This window comes from Phyllostomus hastatus, unplaced genomic scaffold (assembly GCF_019186645.2).
Source record: "Phyllostomus hastatus isolate PE091 unplaced genomic scaffold, TTU_PhHast_1.1 phas_scaffold_182, whole genome shotgun sequence".
Lineage (NCBI taxonomy): Eukaryota > Metazoa > Chordata > Mammalia > Chiroptera > Phyllostomidae > Phyllostomus > Phyllostomus hastatus.
This window is the reverse complement of record NW_025334013.1, coordinates 30,744,671-30,765,730: the sequence shown is the minus strand read 5'-3', so window position 1 is coordinate 30,765,730 and position 21,060 is coordinate 30,744,671. Positions and strand designations below refer to the sequence as shown.

Here is a 21,060-nt window from a genome sequence, read left to right as displayed (position 1 = left end):
TGTGGTCATCCTTAGCCTCTGTGACTAACTTGCTCAACAGCTTGTTTTCTATCCAACCAGCCAGTCCAACACGTATTTCTGGTGCACCCAGAAAGAACAGAACTGAGCACTGGACTTTTGGAAATTCAAATAAAACAGTAGATGTGTTACTTACCTGATAAGTCTTTAAGTCAACTAAGGTATTTGGGTGAAAAAATATTTCATATTTTTAAACCAATGATTTATTGCAGTTGGCAATATCAGGGACACTCTCTTTAAGAAATTTTTTTTTCTGACTATCAAATCACACCCATTAAAGAAGTAGCTGATATTTCTAGAATGTTAAGTGTCATTTTCTTTTTTCATCCTTATGATAACCCTCTGAAATATAGCCATTATTATTGCTATTTTATGTAAGAAGACACTGAGACTTAGGGGGAGTAAATAATACTTGAAAAGCTGTTCTCCCACTTTTCACCTACTTAAGTCCTCAATTTTCAAATCTTAGTTTAAATTTTCACTTCATTGTAGTGGCTTTTCCCAATGACCTGCCCCCCCGCCCCACCCCTGTCTAGATTGTGACTTTGCTTATTATTCTCTTAGATAGCTCCCTTTCCTTTTTCATTGTAGCTCATTTCATAACATATAATTCTTCATTTATGTGAATGTTTGTTTGTTTTGTCTCTCCCATATATCAGTTCCTGAGGACTGGGACCATTTTCTTTTTATTTACCACTGGCACCAAATAGGTAGCAGGTCATTGAAGATGTAGGGGTTGGAAGGGGGAAGTAGTCAGGCTTCTTCATGCACTGCTTTTCCACTAAGCTGGGGAAGCTAAAGACCAAGTTCATAAATGTTGGAAGTCTGGAATGTTGGCTGGAGGGCACCATGGTGAAGGGTAGTTATGTTGAGTGTGGTTCTCATTCTATTCACTAACCTGTTTCTCCTGATAAAGCTAAAATATGACTTGCTTTGCAGATGCAGCGTGTTACTGAAGGAAAATGTATGATATGGGGCTTAGAATGGCTTGCCTTTAAGGTCTAGTCTGTCATATTATATTGTTATTCCATGTCCTTGGGCATGAACATGTACTTAAATTTTTTTTTTTGATTGATTTTAGAGGGAGAAGAAGGGAGAGAGAGAATCATCAATTTGTTGTTCTACTTATTTATGCATACATTGGTTGATTCCTGTACGTGCCCTTACTAGAGATCAAACCTGCAACCTTGGCATATCAGGACAACATTCTAACCAACTGAGCTACCCAGCCAGGGCTGAACATTTACTTTTGAAAAAATTTATCCATGGCAAATGAGATAAATAAGGGTAATGTAATGTATGTTGATACAACTAATTTATCCTATACATAATGTCACAGAAAATTTTTTCTGAGACTTAGGTAAGGAAACATTCATGAAGATCAGATAGAAGATTTAAAAATTTTGTTTTAGATTTAAAATTTTTAAAAAGATTTTATTTACGTATTTTCAGAGAGAGGGAAGGGAGACAGAAAAAGAGGGACAGAAACATCGATGTGAGAGAGGAGCATTGATTGGTTGCCTCTCCTGGGTATCCCAAGTAGGGACGAACCCTCAACTCAGGCTTGTGCCTGACCGGGAATCGAACCATGGATCTTTCGCTTTGTCCATGACACCCAACCAACTGAGCCACAACAGTCAGGGCAGAAAATTAAAATTTTGAGAGATACACAAAGGCTATATTATTCAGGGCCTTAATAGGCCATGGTAAGGATTTTTAATTTTATTTTAAATATATCAGGAAGCAGTTGATTTTAGACAGGAGAGTAATGTGATACATTTTGCATTTTAAAAATAGCACTTTGGCTGACCTGTGGAGAATAGATTGTAGGGGGACAGATGTGGGGTCAAGGAGACCAGTAAGGAGAAACTTATATTCGAGATTATGTGAGAGGTTTGGGTTGAACTGGGGTAGGATCTGTGAAGACGTTTAAAGATCTGTTTTGGAAATAGAAGCACAAGCTCTTGGTAGTGACTCTGATAAGGAGAGTGAGGAATCAGATGATGCCCAGTGCTAGGTAAGTGGTGGTACCATTTACTGAGATGTGGAGAACTTGCAGAGTGCAGCTGGAATACTTTGCCTCCCTCAGCTGTGTGTGTATCGCCTTGGAAGTGTTTTTTTAACATAACGCCATAATTGGCATGCAGGTGCTCCTCGACTTACAATAGAGTTATGTATCAATAAACCCGTTGTAAATTAAAAGTATTAAGTCGAAAATACATTTAATACATCTAACCTAATGAACACCATAGTTTAGCCTATCCTACCTAAACCTTGCTGAGAACACAATATCCAAAAAACACTGGCAACACATTACACTGTAGTTGTTTACCCTTGTGACTGGGTGCCCGGCTGGGAGCTGGCGCTCACTGCCGCTGCCCAGTATCATGGGAGAGTATCATACTGCATATTGCTAGCCCAGGAAAAGACCAAAATCCAAAATTGAAAGAATGATTTCTGTTGAATGCATATTACTTTTTACCATCATCAAGCTGAAAAATTGTTAAGCTGAACCATTGTAAGTTGGGGACCATCTGTAGTCTCTTCACTGTAGAAAACCAGACTCGGTCTTTGAGCCTTTCAGGAATAGCACAGCACTGAATCTTTAAGGCCCTTCCTTGGACCAGACCTTCAGCTCTGAAGACTGGGTTAGCTGATGAGAACTGATTCATGTAGGGTGAAGAAGGAATCCCTATATATAGGTTAGCGACATATAATGATTAGGGACACTTAATTCATTTAACAAGGATTATTGGGCCCTGTTTTTCCAGGCACTGATCTAAGCATGGCATTGTACCTATTCTCAATGAACTCATGAAATGAAGTTAATGGTGTGTCGGGACATCCTGAATTTATTTGGGAAGGGGTTCAGAATTCAGTGCTATGGTTACTCTGCTTCTAGTCATTTAGAAAAATTTTTTACAATTTAGAATCCCCAAAACCCTTTTGAGTTCTATCATATGCAGATCTGCTGCTTTGCTTGAATTGAGAGTTGGCCTTAGACCAGCATTAGCTTCTAGAGAGTCCCCGTGGCTGACAGAGGAAAGATATTTTGAACCCATTGGTAAAATAATCTAGACTTAACATCACTCAAGATTTGCCATCTGATTTCTCTCCTTTACTCTCTCATGGAAGAGGTACATCATTCTGACACTTGAGATGGTCTGAAACTAAGGAAAAGGTTCTCCCTTTTTCCTTGAAGATGTAGATACACCAGACCTCAGATCTTTTTTTTCTGCGATAGAAGCAGAACTGGCTGGTTCTTCTTTCTCCACCTCTTCCTTTGGTAAGTCAAAGTAATCTTTGTGAATTTCTGGGTATTTAGTTACCTATCTGACCCTTAACCTTTAGAGAAGATTTCTGCCTGCACTTTGGTTAACCTTTAGAGAAGATTTCTGCCGCTATTTGACCCTTAGCCATCAGAAGAGATTTCTTTAACTCACAGTTGGGCTGGGAAGCTGTCTTCCACATAGCACACTGGAAATCTTTGAAACCTTTCCTCCCTTGCTACTCTTCTGCCTACCATTTGCGACTAGAAGATACCATTTGAGCTTGTATTTTGCCGCCTTTAACTTTTGCTTGACTTCTTCCTTATCCAGAGACCAAGCAGTGTTCTAATATAAGCAGAAGAGGTGGAAGAAATGATTGGTTTATTTGAGGACAGAGTTTCCTTTAATATAAAACACATTAATTAGAAACCTAACCTCTTTTATTTTTTTTTTCTTTTATTTTGTGCACTGTTAAGTCCCTGCTCCTCAGCTCTGGTGGGGAAGCAGGACTCTTTGTCTTCCTTAACAGATTGCTTTGAGCTGCATTCACTCTGAGCTCAATCACCAGGTGAATGTCAGAGATTCCTATCTAGATCTGGAGAGCGCGGGGTTGTAGTGGAACCGGAAAAGTCCATGTTCGTGCTGCCTGTCACCACCAGAACCAATAAGCAGCAATGAGACAAGGATTGAATCTGTATGGGCGCTTTGTTCAGATGGCCGGTGACCTGAGAGGACAGTGGGTTGTGTACCCTAAGAGACCATCTTACATTTCATTTTAAACCAACCGTTTTTTATAAGGGGTTGAAATTCAGAGAAAAGGTTAATCAGATAAAAGCTACAGTGTTCTTTCATCTGTTGACCTTATGTGTGCCCAGGGCTGTGGACATCTCACCCTGGAGCACAATTACTCAGATACCATCTTGATTGCTTGCGGTCCTCCTGAAGCACAAAGGTGGAACTGCTCGTGGTCTTGTGGAGTCAGGGTGGGTCACAGCCTCAGTTTCCCAAATAATTGCTTTTTACATGCATTGATTACTAAGCTTTTAACTATTACTTAAAACTAAAATCTTCTAACTCTTGGGTTCCCCCATCAGCAGTAGTAAGGTGGAGGGAGGAATGCTTTTAAACCATGGCCCCCGTAGCCATGTTGTGTTGCTGGTAGAGTTATTGTGAGTTTTGGATAGGAAGGCAGGCTGGACGGAGTGATCAAGAGCCCTGACCTGATCTTAAATCACGTCCAAGACCATTGGCTGCTAGTAGAGCTTCTTGGGGTAAAGGAAACAGTCCTCTTATCTTAGTTTATTTCTTTGAGAGGATTTATTTTACACATTTATCTTCTTCATGTTTACTGTATTTAAACAAATTTGATCTTGATTATGAGATATTTGATTTAAGAGTTAAAAATCTATGGGGAAAGCTTTTTGGAGTCCGTGAATAAACAATTGTTTTAATGTTTATAGTAGCTTACATGCATAGAAAACCACTCGTACTACTTCAGGTTTGTTACACAAATCTATGTTCTTTAAAGTGGTGAATGGGTTCATAGTGTTCATCTGTGGGAAGTGTGAGGGAAGTGGGGGGAGATATCTTTCTGCCCTCTTCTACTTGGCTTTCAGCTGCTGACAAAAGAAATGTCTTCTATAATTTCCTAAAGATGATCTTGGTTCTATTTTTTAAGTCCATGTAATTCTGCCAACTTTAAGAAATCTGCTGTAAGGGTGGTAAGAGGATTCTTAGGATTTCATATTGCTGAGTGGCCAAACACTGTTTTTTGTTTTTTACATTAACTACAACCCATACGTTATTAGGATTTCCTTCGTTTTCCCCTCTTGTCCTTTTTCTGTTTCAGGATGCCATCCAGGATGCTATGTTACATTTAGTTGTCCTGTGGCAGTTTCTCAAACTTCCCTGTTGTTTTTTAAATCAAGATGTAATTCACATACCACAGAATTCACTCTCATAAAGTGTACAATTCGGTGATAGTCTATTGACAAAGTTTTGTAACCACTAGCACCGTCTAATTCCAGGACACTTTCATTACCCCCAAAGAACCCCTGTACTTGTTGGCAGTCACTCTCCAGCCCTCCTCCCCTCAGCCTCTGAACCACTAATCTACATTTTCTTTGTGGGGTTCCCTACTCTGAACATTTCATATAATTGGAATCATAAAATATGCCCTTTTGTGTCTGGCTTCTTTCATTTAGCAAGATGTTTTCAAGTTTCATTCACATTGCACATGAGTTAATACATCATTCCTTTTTATGGCTGCATAATATCCTGTGCGCGGACAGTAAACAAGCATTTTGTTTACCCCTTCATCAATTGTTGGACATTTGGGTTGTTCTACCGTCGAGCTATTATAGCCAAACAGTTTCATAATACACTTTATAGCCAATGTTACTATAGTATCTGCCTTATAGTAGGCATTATTAATATTTGTTTTGCATGGTATTTATTAGAAAATTTGTCTAAAAGCATATGTTACGTTTTGATCTTAAATGACATTAATGACTGAATTGGGAGGGTTTCCCATAAGAGGGAAGTTAAGGCCTGCCTCTCATTATTTAAATGTAGCTAATTACTCATTTGTTCATTCAACAATTTATTGTTCCAGGCAACCAACTGATGCTTCTCCCTCCCTCCTACCCTCCCTCTCTAGAATCAATAAGCATGTCCTTAGGTGAAAATTAAAAAAAAAAAAAGAATTAGCAAAGCTATGAAGGGAAGAAGAGTATTCTGGGCAGTAAATGAACATATATGAAAGCAGAGAGATTGAAATATAAATATCCTGATACACATTTTAGGTTCTCTTCTCTTTGAATCAGTTTACTGCCACTGACCATTTCAGTCAGACAGGCCCTGGAGGACCTCCTGGAGTGGAGGCTGACCCGTCACACACTTGGGTCTTGGCAGATGTACAGACAGATGCTTGCAGTGGCTGTGGAACCTCAAGCTGAGAATAGGAGGTGACTTTGGAGCACAAGCCTCCCACAGGGTGCTCTTGGGATGCCTGTCCTAGAATTACCCAGGGCAGTAACAAAGCTTTCTTTTCTTCTTTAAACCAAGCCAGCAGGATGGGGTGTCTGTTGGCCTTTGTGTTTGGAGCCGACCAACAAACAGACCGTGGCCAGCACAATGGCATTGTTGGGCTTCAGTGAAAAGTAGGTTGGGGCCCAGGCCCTCCTCTGTAGAGGGCCCATCCAAGGGACTGAGATTCAACAAGCCTCCTATTTGGATGTTTGGCATTGATGCTGGTTTCTGACTTACTTTTCTGACATAAGATTACAGGATCTCTTCCCATTGCTTCTCTGAACACCTCAATTTGGAAGCTCTGAGTTGCCTTTGACTCTCTTTTTCCTCAGTTCTCATATCTACCATTCAGTTGCTAAATTCTTTAGATACTACCTCTGCATTCTAGCTCTACCCACTTTTTCATGCCCAAATAGTACTCTAAATCAGGCGTTTGGTCATCTGTCATGTGAACTGTTGCAATACCCTCCCTTCATCCCTTCTTCACTACTTATATTTATGCAGAAAAAAAACTACTGATCTCTGCACTTTATATCTGTGTTCCTTTTGCAAAGAATGTCTTTCTTACTCCCAACCTACATATGAGTGTCCATGAAATGGAAATGAATCCTCAACAATGAGTGATTAGCCAGGCCTAAGTTGGGGAGAAGGGTCATCCAGATAAAGGTATCAGCAATGTGTACAAATGTACAAGTGAGCGGGGAATGAAACCTTTATAAGCAGGAGTGAAATATTTTGTTTGCCATGCTGATGTGGATTTTACCCTAAGAGTAATTGGGCATCGATGAATAATTGTAACGGGGGGGGGGGGGGCTTCAGGTTGGCACTTCAGAAGGATTATCTTATTTCTATTATATAAAATGGGTTAGAATAAGGGCTAATTGTGTTCAAGATCTATGAAGGAGACCAGATACTAGTTAGAAAACTAACGGAGTAACCCAGGGGAAGAATGATGATGATAAGATATTGATAATGGGGAGCCCTGGCTGGTGTGGCTCAATGGATTGAGTGCTGACTTGTGAACCAAAGGGTCGCTGATTCGATTCCCAGTCAGGGCACATGCCTGGGTTACAGGCCAGGTCTCCAGTAGGGGGTGTGCAAGGGGCAAGTACACATTGATGTTTTTCTCCTTCTCTTTCTCCTTTCCCCTCTCTCTAAAAATAAATAATAAAATCTGAAAAAAAAGATATTGATAATGGAGGGAATAAATTGTGTACTATGAGATAAGCACTGTGCTGAACATATTATGTATACCTTATCTCTTAATTATAACCCACCTTTGATAAAACATTACATCCTGTTGATTCTGCCTCTGAGATGTCTCCAGATATTAACTTCCTCCCTGCCATTGTGTTATTCAGGCCTTTATTTCTTCCCACCTGGATGATTCCAGAAGTCTCCTAACTATTCTCCAAGCCTCAATTCATGACCTTTCCATACAGTTTTTATATTACTGTTAGAATGGTATTTCTATGTAGCATATCTGATCATATTACTGTCCTGTGTGGAAAAAAACCCTTATTAGTTGATTACATAATATGTCCTGTCTACTAGACTGCAAACTAAGGGCAGAAACTGGCCCCACTTATCTCTGTTTTCACCTAGTAGGTTTTTATTGGTTGGTGGATGGATCTTCCTCAGGACAGCCCTGCTAATTAGATGACAACAAGTGATCCGTTAGTTGCATGGCAGCACATTTATCTGCATTCTAGCTCCAGTCCTGTCAGGTAGATTTTTCAAAAAGGGATATTACAGTTGATATTTTCTTTAGAGCCTGTCTGAATATGGGTTTGAATCACTGTTCAGGAATAAGCTTTTTTGGTTGCAGATATCAGTATGTTGATAATTCTAAGTAAATAAAATAAAAGCAGCCATTTGGTCTTATTCTTTCTGGTTTTGATCAGGTGAGGCTGCTGTGGTCAACTAGCATCAGTGAGAATTGGAAACAGGAGCTCTGGGTATATAGACCAGGTGAGGCTGCTGTAGTTGACTAGAATCAGCAAGAATCGGGAACAGGAGCTCTGGGTGTAGTGAGTGGTAGGTATTGCCAAGCCTTGCTCCAGAATATGCCCTGTGTGGACGTGTTTGTGTGCTTGAACTGGTACCCTCAGAGCCTCTATGGGATACAGGGAAAGAACCATTCTCTCAGCCTAAACCACTGCTATCTGTTAGGATCCAACTCAGATCTTACTTCCTCTCTGAAACTTTCCAGACTCCTCAGGCAGAGTCAGTTTCTACTTTCATACCCCTAGTATTTACCTCTGGTAAAAGGCCTGTTGGTATTATATACTTAACCTATGTATCTTTCACTGGACTTCTTTAAAATCTTATCTGCATGTTATTCATCTTTAGACACACTATGTTTACCATGTGCTAGGGACTCTTCTACTCATTGGGGGATATAAAGTTCATGTAAACGGACCTGTTCTTACTCTCATATGGGTGCGGCAAGACCCGAAGGCGTGCTCAATAAAAGTGTGTGGAAATAACCGGAAATGATATTCCTGAGTGGAGAGCTGAGTATCAACTCATCTGTCCCTTTGGTGATTTTTTTTAGGGTGTTGGCATATGATTTCTTGCATATATAATGAATACTGTTTAGTTACCAACATACATTTATCTATTGAGTGCCTTCTAGGAAAACAGTCTTTAATGAAATTAGGTATCAAACACAAATGAAGTGGCAGAAACTCTGTTATAATGTTTGATTAGATCATGAAGAGGACAGGCAGGTTGTGGGGCAAGAAAAGTTGGTGACTTGTCACTGAGGGGTACTGAAGTACCAGTAACACATTTGATTTGCTGATATTATATTTTTCTGAGTTTGAAAGTTTAAAAGAACAACAATAAGAAATGGAAAGTGTAAATACCTCTCTCTCTAGTAAGTTATGTTAATATATTGCCAATGCCTTAGGTTGCTTTGTAGGGCTGCCCAAGGGAGTGGTCTGGAAGAAAAAGAAAGCAAAGCAGCTGTTATCCTCATCCCAGAAAGCTGAGTGTGCTAGTGCAGTTTCTCTTGCCTCTGCTTCCTGCAGAAGGATTATTTGTTCAGAGGACACGCCAGCTGAGTCTGCACTGGGAGTTGCCTATGGGGAAGTGAACGTTCCAACTAATGGGCACACAGAGTATGTAGCAACTTAGAAATCTTCCTTGTTGGCGTATCTCAAACTTCCTTTTCTCATAAATGCAAAAGATCTTGAGACACTGAGACGTTGTGGTTTCTGAAGGCCCAGAGACTCATCAGCCCCACCAAAGTATTAACCAAAGGCTGGCAAGAGAGATTGATTGTAACAATAAACTTCATTCGGTTTCCCTCTCTGGTCCTGGTTTTGTACTTTTTCCATCTTGCCCGGAAAATTCAGAGCCTATTAACCAGTGTGATTCCTCACTGTGTCTCACCTTTCTTCTCTGCTCTTCACCCTCTGGCTTGGTCTGTGGGTTTCTCAGGTCTTCAGAGATATGGCTGAACAGAGTAGACGTGTTTTCTGAACCAGAATCAAGAGTCCTGGCTTAGTCCAACCTACAGATAGTGCACACACAACCTTGCATCAGTCTTTTCTGCCTGGCTGCCTTCAGTTGGGAAACCTGAGTGGCTCTTGAAGTCAGGTCTTCCGTGTTCCATTGTCACCATGCCAAAGAAGTGAACCACCTCCGATCTTTCTGACTCTCAGAGAGAAAGAAATTTGTCTGCATGATTAGGTGTCAGCTTTATTGCCCCCATGTGGTTTGGAATTGGCAGGTTCAGTTTCTTTTTAGCAAATGAGCGCTTCAAATGTGCACTGTGGACAGATTCAACTGGAGTGAAGAAATGAAGGCACTGTGCGAATGCCGTCATTGTGCCTCATTCTGAGATGTCCAAAGATGGGTTATCAAGCTGGATGAAGCAGATCGACAGATTTCTGTCTTGAGAAATTAGGTGTATTTTTAGCCCTTCTCTCTGCTTTGCCAAACCTGATCCTCCTGATCCAAGGATCTTGAAGTGCTACACCATGCTGCCCCCAACTGGCTCTTTTTGGTGCTTATGTTACCACATCAGAAAGTCTTTGATGATATGGCACTTAATTTTTTTCTAAGCACTTTCATATATTTTTATTAGATTCTCATAATAATATTATGTGTTATAGAGATAACAGATTACCATACTTACTTTATAGGTGGGAAAACTGAAGGATAGTCATATTAATTGATTTGCCCAAAGTTAAATGACTCTCAAGAGGCAAAATTAGACTATAAGTCAGATCTTTTGCCTCCTAGCCCATTAGGTTCCCTAGTTTTTTTGTAAATTCAATAGTACCCCCCATAAATAGGTATTAAGAGCTTAATTTTAGGGTTAGAGGAATTTGTCCCTTTTTCTTCCTTGGAAGGAGGAGGAAGATAATACTACACCATGTAAGGTTTGAATAAATCCATTAACCTAATTGGCAGAAAACTGAGAGCTCCTGTTCTGCGTGAGGCTGGCTTGGATGCTGCGGCCTCTGACTCTCTGGTATAATGCAGTGGTAAAGAGCAGTCTGGAACCAGATTACCTGGGTTTGAGCCTTGGCTCTGCTCCTTAATAACTGGGTCACTTTGAGCAAGATTCTTGACCTCTAAATGCCTTTTGTAAAATGAGGATGATAGTACACTTTATCACATAGGGTTATGTGCAGATTAAATGAGATAATTAATGTAAAGTTCTTAGAATAGGGCCTGGAACAAAGTAAGCGCTATATAAATAAATATTAGCTGCTGTTATTATCATCTCTATATAATATGTTTATTTGCTCTTAAAAAAAAAAGAAAGCAGCCCTTCATGGCTATGTAGGAATGATGAACAGTCAAGTTTCTTAAAAGGGTACATCTTCACATAGTTTCTCTGTAGCTTTATCTCTTGTTCATCCCTCAATTCGCTTTCACCTTACTCTGGTCTTAACCATTTTACTGAAACTACTCTGGCCATGGTTGCCAGTGACTCCTACTTACAAGTTTAGTAGACATTTTTAATGCTCATCATATTTGATCTATAACACTTGATACTTTTGGTTTTTTATTCTTTGGAGTATTCTCTTTCTTTGACTTCTATGATGATATTCTTGTTTGGTTCTTCTTTTTTATGCCTGGTTCTTTATGTTAGTTTGCCACCTTACATGTTAGCCCCTGGGCAATTTCGTACATCCCTTAGCCTCTGTGACCACTTCAGCTCAATGTTATTGCCTCGTAAATGTTAATCTCTAGCCCAGACTTTGTTCCTGAACTTTAAATAACTCTCTACAGAACATCTCAACCTTGGTTGTCCCATAAGTCTTTAAACTCAACACATCTTGGCTGAACTTGTCTTTTAACATTGCCTCTTCTTAACATAACCTGCTTCTCTCTCTGTATTCTGTATATTTCATAATGGCATCCAGGGACCAATAACTTGGGAGCAACTTACAGCTTTTCATTGCCCTTATCCCCCCGTACAGGCAGTCATCAAGTTTTGTTTTTACTCTGCCATCTGAGTATATCTTGAATCTTACTCTGTTCCATTGCCTTCACTATTGCCTTAACTCAGGCATCCACCTTTCACCAGGATTATTACAATAATCTTCTAATTTATTTTCCCTTCTCTATATTCTCTACTCTAATCCATCTATCAATACCATTGCTAAAATAATCTTTTCTTTAAAAAGCAAATATGAACATGTTACTCTTCTGCTTAAAAGGCTTTTTTTGTTCCCTATAGACAAAGTAAAGCCCATAGATCTTAGCCAAGTGTATCAGCCTCATCTGCATATCCGGGCCATCTTTTCTACGTGCAGTGTGCACTAACCTGTATCTTTGCCTGTGCTGCTCCCTTTGTATGGACTGTCTCCTGCTCCTCCAGGTTATGCTTTTGACTCCTTCTTTTTTGTTTTGACTCCTTATTTTCTTTGTGCAGCCTTCTCTGACATGTTCAGATTGAGTTAATAACTTTATTCTCTGCTCTGCATAGTGTTGTTGTACATGTACAAAGTTATGCTTTAGCATTTACCAAATGATATTGTCTGTCTATGTCTTAATAGATTGTGATCTCCTTAACAGAAGATATCTGAGAGTAACACTTATCAGATGCACAATAGGCCTCAGTCACTTAAAACAAACAAAAACCTACAGTCTATCTTCTGTTTACTCTCTAGTGGTTTTACCATCAGCCGAACATTCCTGACAAATGGTAGCTGGGCTTTCCTTCTGTTTTGCAGTATATCAACTCTGGAAACCTGGAACAGTTGCTAGACAGTAACCTGCATTTGCCCTGGACTCTGAGGGTGAAGCTGGCCTATGACATAGCAGTGGGCCTCAGCTACCTTCACTTCAAAGGCATTTTCCATCGGGACCTCACATCTAAGGTACGAAGGCTTTTCTTGCACAACTCTTTGAGACACTGTCCTCCATGACGAAGAAAGCTGTGTTAAGAAACCAGTCATAATAAGCTTTGGAGAGATGGAGCTCTCCTCTACACTTAACAGTTAATCACAGAGGATACAACTTAATACTCTGTTAAGCTAGTCCTTAGAAAGCCAATCTTGGCTCGCAGTGGGTACCTTTCAGTGTTGAGCCAGACAACACATACATCTTGAGAACCTTCATGCTTTACTTTAATCTCCTGAAAATGTGTGTTGCAGGAGCAACTGGTGTGAGCAGAGTTAAGAGGTTCTTGACCAATAGGATGACAGCAGTCAAGACAATGTGGGAGCCTGTCTCTGACTGTTCTCTCTCATGGCCTCCAGGAAGTGGCTCTTAACTGAGAGCAGGGGGAATTCAGTGATTTTTAGTCACTCGAGTGCAGGTTTTGGAGTAATGTACTAACCCATGTTCTATCTCTGTGATTGAGTTTCTGCCATTCTGCCAGTTCCTGTTTGGTGTTGGCTAGTCTCTGTAGTATTATTCTCTTGCTGTCCAAATTGCTGTGTGACCAGATCAGAAAAGAGTTGCTTTTAGAGGAAGTTGGCCATGCTACCCGTAGGCATGTCAGGGCCAATTTGCCCAGGGTACCATTGAGACAAGGCTTATATAAGTAGTAACGTTTGATCATTGATATGAGAAGCATACCTCATCTAATATTACTTCTGTCCAAGACCCAATTTAAAGTCTTTAGAGAGGTATATGGGAGTTTTGTACTTGCCCAAGAAGAGCTGTCATTTCATTCCCCATCCTCAACATATAAACGTGGACACACACATACATGCATACACATATACTCCTATACCTCTGCTGTCATGGACCAGGGTAAGAGAGACTGTTATAAGAAAAAGTGTACAAAGGGAACAAAAGCGAGCTGTATTCTCAGAGCCAATAAGGCCTAGAGAAGTAAGTTTCTGGCCTCACATTGGAATGATTCCAGTGTTCCAAATAGAAGTACTGTCCCCAAGGGACCCTGGCCATTGTTTTATAAACTACATACTACACAGAAAATAGCTCTGGAGGAGGTGATTGAAGGGCCATTTGTAGTCAGCTGCACTGTTAAGAAAGGAACACTAACTGAGGCTGGCAGGTAGAATCTGGTGACCAGCTAAGGCCTACTTATGAGGAAGCCTTTGTCTTTATCAGTACCTGCAAGGATTGGACAGTTGGACAGCTGGGACATGGAAGATGGTATCTTTTCCCTTCATCAGCCTTTTTTATTTCCTAGATTGCTTTAGAAAGTCAAGACTAGGAAATCTGCACTTCTTCCAGGCAAATAGGTAGGGTCGTGTCAATTTAGATACTGCTTTAAGTTGATAGCCTCGTCTCCCTCGGGCATGCAGCCAAAATCAAATCTTTGCTTCTTATTCAGAGAGCATCTTTTCCTCCAAGGTGGAGCAAGATCATGACAAGTTATCTATCAGACACGCAGACATTTCTCCCACCCCTACATGAGTGTCTCCTGTGCATGGCACCATGGATGAAGGCATATTAGAAAAGGACAATTTCTGACCTAGAGGTATCACAGTCTTTTGGGGGAATAATTAAAAAATAGTCCACAATATTTTATAATTGAGTGTTCAGCCATAGGATATAGGTTTTCAGAGAAAAGAAATATCACTAGACATTCTGGAGAAAAGCTCACCTAATAGGTTCTCATCATTTTCTCCTCTCTGTTCCCAAAGTACTTTTTGTCCCATTGTGATAATGTACAAGTGTGGTTCTGTCTAGGCTTGTCATGTTGTAAAAATGACTGTAACTGCTCTGGCTGGTGTGGCTCAGTTGGTTGAACGTCATCCCATAACTGAAAGGTTGTGGGTTCAATTCCTGGTCCAGGAGCATATGATGCCCCCAGGCTGCACATACGGGAGGCAGCCAATCTACGCTTCTCTCTCACATCGATGTTTCTCTCTCCCCCTTACGCTTTCTGTTAAAAAAAAACACAACAACAACAGGTAGGAAGATGTCCTTGGGCAAGGATTTAAACAATTTTTTTTTAATGACTATAATCTTTTTGGAGCTATAGGGTAAGACCACTGTCCCTTGGTTTTCCTAATGGGGAGTAGGTATTTCCGGTGTCTCCCAGTGGCCTGAGACAAGAAACTAGGAACTTAGGAGAAAGAAGTGTGCCCCTTGGGCCTGAACTTTAAGGAGGTATTGGGGATACTTCCAGGTGGTAAGAACAAATGACTTTGCAAACTGGAGACAGGCTAGGAAGTGCATTTTAGGGAATCTCAAGTTGAAGAAAAACAGGGAAATTTTACAAGCCAGACCATCCAGAAGGAGAGACTATGTTCATTGCTCTTTCATCATCTCTGACCTTTTGTTTGAATCTCAGCCTCACTGTAACTGTGTGGCCAGGATTAGGGAGAAGGATGAAGGTCCACATGTAGGCCAGAGCAGCCCCACCCGAAAGACCTGGACGGTGGTGATAGTGACTATAAGAATAAGAAGCCTCAAGGGAGAAATAAGGCTATGGGGACAGAGTAGGGCTTTGAGGTTTCCAAAATATCTCCTCTTCACCAACCTTGGGTCTGAGTTTAATTTAAGTACAATAGAAGGTTTGCTTCATATTATTTGTTTGTTTTATTGTGTTGTGTCTCACACCTAGCACAGAGCCTGTCAGAGGAGGGCCTTCCTGGTCCTCTTTCAGAAAATGCATTTGGTGGCACAGAAGCCAAAACATCTGCTTGAGAGCTGAGATTTTGAGTCCCAGACCCAATTTTGTCCCACCGCTCCAAATGAATTCAGTGCCCTTGGGGCCTCAGGGTTTCCAGTCTGTAAAATAAATTCTGTCCTTGACCTCACAGAAGCGATCAGTCCAGATATCTCAGAGCAGAACTCATAGGAGGGATTTAAAGTATTGAGAACATGTTCCAGGTGGGTAAACCATGACAGAAGCAGATGATCCTTTTTTCCAAATAATCCTGAGCCTGTGTGGCAAAAGCAAAGAACCTGTCAGAGTGCCTCCTAAAAGTAGCATTGCCCTTGAAGGATTCACACGTTACTGCAGTACTGTTTTCAAGACTGGAAAGTCTATCAGAGGTAGCTGTTCAGTCTAATTATGTAATTACTTTTGAGAAATAGTCTGACACAACTTTGTGCAGTAGTGGTGCTGATAGTTTACTTAGAAGGAGTGGAAGGTAATGTGGCTTTTCAAATATTCGGTTCATGAGCTCCATCAGGAAGTGGCAGTTACCACACATAGGCTTTTACCTGTGGCTCTAGGAGTAGCTAGTACCATTGTGCATGCGGCTTGGCTCTTAGGGGCAGCTGAGAGAGCAGTTTCTTTCTGCTTATTACCATTGCTGCCCAGGATCAGGCAAGCACCAATATGTTTGGTTACCCTTAGGAGTATGAATTATGAATTGTAACTCTATTTTTGTTTTATATATATATAGATATTTTTTCATTGACTCCAAAGAGGCCACTCTGGTGAATCCATCAGTGTGAAAAGCCTATATCTTAACTATGGTCTTAGGCGGAACCATACAATAACTAGGAACAGAAAATGACACTTTTCAGAGACTTAAAAGAGCATGAATTAGGAACAAGTTGAATGCTGGAGGGATGTGGAGAATGTCTAGTAGGGCACTCTGTAGTTGTTTTTTATAATGAAATTCATCAGTAGCTTGAGAGTCATTTATATTGTGCTATTAGAGGACATAGTGTTATGGACATAGAAATGACTGGAACCCAATCTGTACCATCCTTGGGCATTTATTTAATTTATTTATTTTTAGAGAGAGCAGAAGGGAAAAAGAAAGAGAGGTGAGAAACATCAAGGGGTTGTGCTATTCACAAGCCCCCAGCTGGGGACCTGGCCTGCAACCCACCCATGTGCCCTGACTGGGAATCAAACTGGTGACCTTTCTGGTTCACAGGCCAGTGCTCAGTCCACTGAGCCACACCCACTAGGGCCATCTTGGGCTTTAGGCTAGTTGACCAGACAGATATGTGAGCAGATTAGTACTATGGTAAGAGCTATGGTAAAAATATAGAATCACATGGTGGGATGGAAGGCAAGGGATGGAAGGCAAGGGATGGGACAGCAAACCAAATAACCTTCTAAGAGGTTTAAATAGTTTCTGGGGCATTTAGGAGGGCAGTTCAGTCTCTGATCTCCCTGTGCTGTGTTGGTTTTATTCAGTGCCACTATTGATGATGCAGTTGTTCTAGGAGACCTCAGGAAGTACTCTCAGGTGTCTACTGTGGCCCAGTACTGAAGGATTTGTGTTGGCTCCAGAAGTGCATTCATTGCCACCCCTTTGAGTCTGTTGTTAGCTCAGTCCCCACTATCGAGAGTTGAATGTTTGATCAGTGTATACCTTTGACATATGCTTTTGAAAGAAGCCCATTTGCTTGAGTCATAGTCCAAACTTTCATATAACAAGCTTTTGCTCAGCTCTTTCTGTGTGTCTGTGCTAGGTTAGACATACAAAGACGAATGGGATCCTTCCCTGCCCCCAAAGAGGAAAACATGTAATAGGTTTGAGGATAAAGCAATGCCTTGGCTCCTTTTTGAACCTGAAAAGGTCACCTCTCACCTCAGGGTAGTCTGACTGGGCCTCTCTTTTGTCTGCTACTGACTCTAGCAAGGATATTTTAAAATAAGGCATTTCTCTCTCTCTCTCTCTCTCTCTCTCTCTAATGGACCTTGCGTCCCACATGACCTGAAAATTGGTCTGGCTTCTGCAAAACCCCACAGTGGCCTGAGCCTCACATTTTGTGGTCTGTACTGGGGCCATGTCCAAGTTGGGTGAGAAATGCCATGTCCAAGTTGGGTGAGAAATCATTACACTAGATGGCCTTGGATTAACTCACGTTGGAAGTAGGGGCTTGCATCCCCATCGAAGGGGTCTTATTGCATTGCCTGCACAACGGTGCTGCCTTCTCCATGGGCCCCCGTAATGCTGCTCTCTTAAGACTACATTGCCCTTGCCGTAGCCTTGCTGTCTCCAGTGGAAAGCTTTTCAGCCTGCTCCTCTGGAGAGTCCAAAAGCCTCAGGTAGGAACCCTTTGGAATCAGGAGACCTGGGTTTTTTACCGCTTATAGTTGAAACTTCATTTTTCTCATCTTAAATCTAAAAATCTCAGATATGCCCACCTGAAAGTATTGTTTTGAAGAAGCATTTGCGATTGCTTTGTGTTTGTGGAAAATGTTTTATAATTTCTAGGGTACCACACAGACAGAAGTAGGCGATCTTCCCCTTAGCCAGGGGGCCAGGAAATATTTTCCAGGCCACCTTCCTCTTAAGACACCCCTGCTTTCCTAAAGCTTATTATAGTCTATGGTTTAAAGACTGTAGCTTTAGGAAGGTACAGATACTTTCATTATGATGGCAAATGTTAAGATTAGAGAGAAGAGAATGCATAGGATGTTTTGAAAAGGGATATATTTAACCTGACCTGAGGATATTGAGAAAGTTTCTTTCTTGGAAGAGATGATGCCTGGGCTGAATCTTGAAAATTGAATTCTACTTAGTAAGTATTGTGTGTGTTGGTGGGGAAGGGTGGTGGCTAATATTCCAGACCAGACAAAGCAGACTGCATAAACAAAGGCATAGAGGCATAAACAGTATGCCGTGCAGACGGTGAGGTTAAAGTGGTAGGGGGTAGGACTTGAAAAGAGAGGAGTCTGATCATATTATATTCTCTGACTTGGAATTTATCTAATAGATAGGAAATGAAGAACCATTGTTGCCTTTTTTTAAAGTAACAGCTTTTTAAAAGATATACTTTCACATAAAATAAAATTCATCCTCTCAAAGTATACATTTCAGTGGTTTTTAGTATATTCCACCATTGCCACTGTCTAATTTCAGAACTTTCATCACTCCAAAAAGAAAACCCCTTAGCCTATTTCCCTCTCCCTCCAGCCCTTGGCAAACACTAATCTATTTTTAGTTTCTATGGATTTGCTTATTCTGGACATTTCATGTAAATGGAATCACACAATATGTTACCTCTGGCTTTATTTAAATAGGGGAGTACCAGTTAGCTTTGCATTTTACGAAGATCATGCTGACAGGAATGAGGAAGGTGGATTATGGAGATCAAGACTGGCCCAAGCCACAGAGACCAGTTAGAAGAGTATTGCAGTATTCAGGGGCAATAGAAGTAATGATGAAGGAGGAGGGCCTGATTTAAAAAAACATTTAGATGCAAAAACTAGCTGGAGTAAGTGTAAAAATCTAGGATACATCCCAGGTTTCTAGCTTAACAAACTGGATGGAAAATAGCAGTACCAGTTGACATAAAAATATAGCTAGAATTTTAACTTTGGGGAGAGAAAGTTGACTGTATGAAGTTCAATATGAGTAATCCAGGAGATGCCCAGAAATAGGTGGGCTGTGCAAACCTGCAGCTTGAGGATCAAGGTCGGAACTGAGGATACACCTTTGGGAGTCATCCAGCATGAAGGTGGTAATGAGAAAAGAAATGTGGAATAGCATCTGCAACAGAGCACAAGAGCTGTAGGCCCAAGATAGAATCCTAAGAGCATCATCCTCATAGAATGGGAAGAAGAGCCTGCGTTGGAGTCTGCAGAGTAGCCAAAGACAGAGAAGGAAATCCAGAATCGTAGTTGTCATAGAAGCCAGGAGAGAAGAATCAAAAAGAAACAGGAATAGCCTCTAACTAGCCTCTAATAGCTAACCTATTAGCTCCAGGACAACTGGTTATTCTCTGTGCGCCTAGTACTAATACAGTTCCTGAAGGATACCTGAAAACACTGATGAAAGGAGTCAGTAATGTTAACAGCAGAATGATCCAGTAATGTAAGCACTAGTTCTGGCTATTGAACTTAATGCCATGGAACTCATTGGGATCCTCCATGATAATACTCCATGATAACAGCAGAAGCCAGCGAACAATAAATAGGAGATAAGGAAGTAGAAACAGCAAGTGTTGCCAGACAGACCTCACTAGCCTGGGCCCTATTACAGGCAGGCCCAGGAGTTTGTCAGAAAATCCTAAGGGCTAATCCTGGTCAGGGTTCCTCCCCATTTTCCTTATCACCTGAGATACACTCTACTAAAGTTTGTCCCTTTTGGTTTTCAGTATCCTGTCTTTGTCTTTGGCTCTAATGCTCAGTTATTGGCTGAGGAGCAGTGCAGATCAGAGGCAGGTGCCACCTTGCCTTATGTTGTGGGGTTCTGTTCATTCTGCCTTAGCCATTTCTCAGCCACTCAGAGAAGCTACTGTGAAGCCATTTACTTCTGAATGGTTGGTTTGCAATGAATGAACAGGTCTCCATGAATGTGAAAATGGAGCCGAAACTGAACAGCTTTGACAAGACAGTGCACTGTGGCCATGCTCCTTACTTGCTGCTCCCAAGCTGAATTTAACAGGGTTGTTTCTGGGGGATTGTAAAGCAAATAGTAAATAGGATTTTAGGCTGTGCCTTGGAGACAGGAGTCTGAGTTATTAATAAAATAGGAGGAAGAGGACAGAAACATAGGTGACAGATCTGAGTTGCCACTGCTCCTAGGCCAGTGCCCTATAGCCTGCACTTTGGCTAATACTAAAGCTGGCCTGGGGCCCCACAGACATTCACAGTCAAGGAGCTGGAGGATGCTGAGCTGGCAGTACTGATGGGAGGGCTAACAGCAGGACAAGCACAAGGATGGTCCTGCCTGAAAGCCAGAGACGATGCTTGCCTACCTGGGATCCAGGGGGGGAGAGGGTGTGATGAAATCACAAGCCTATTCTAGTTCAGGGAAAGAGAGAATAGTGTGATCACATCCAGGCCAGAATAAGGGACTGTTTTGTACCTAATGTGACCTAAGCAGGAGGTGACTTGGCAATGGCTGGTTTGGGTCAGATAGGGCCTTGCTGGCCCCAGAAATGTCCCTGTGAGCCAAGGATCCCTGCTGTCTGTTGCCTCTGGAAGTAGAGTAAAGCAAGGTGCCTCCTGAGCCACAGTGGTGTAGGGCTATTCTGAATGCAGTTGTTTGGGGAGAGTTTGTCACTGCTTTATATTTATTTATGAGCTTTTTGGGCTCACCCTTTCTCTGGAGACAGTAGCATTTGCTCAGTGAGCATGACCTGAGCCTCTCTTGAGTTGAATGCTGTGGAGAACCAGAGCTTGCTCCTGAGGAGGTGATAGCCTGCTAGACTGTAAGAGGAAGTGGCATAGAGGAGTTAAAGGAGTTGAGATGAAACACATAAAGGTGAAAACTGGAGAGGGCAGGGCTGGAAATGTAGCTTGCCTTAACACACAAAATTTTCTGAGGTAAAAAGGAGAATTTGGAGAACATTCCAAATGGAAGGGAACAGTATAAGCAAAGGCAAAGGTTTGAAGAGCCTGTTCAGGCCTCACAAGGCAAGCATGTCTGTG

General features: G+C 41.4%; 1 protein-coding gene across 6 annotated transcripts in view; it reads left to right on the top strand.

Moving 5' to 3' along the window:
• TESK2 (testis associated actin remodelling kinase 2) overlaps positions 1 to 21,060 on the top strand; it is a 115,827-nt gene that overhangs the window by 90,444 nt on the left and 4,323 nt on the right. For 5 of the 6 annotated variants that reach the window (XM_045858642.1, XM_045858648.1, XM_045858643.1 and 2 more), the window contains one exon: positions 12,518 to 12,664. The exons of the other annotated variant lie outside the window; for it this stretch is intronic. In XM_045858642.1, the coding sequence (XP_045714598.1) occupies positions 12,518 to 12,664 (147 nt within the window). The remainder of the gene's footprint in view (positions 1 to 12,517; positions 12,665 to 21,060) is intronic. 6 annotated transcript variants of the gene reach the window in all.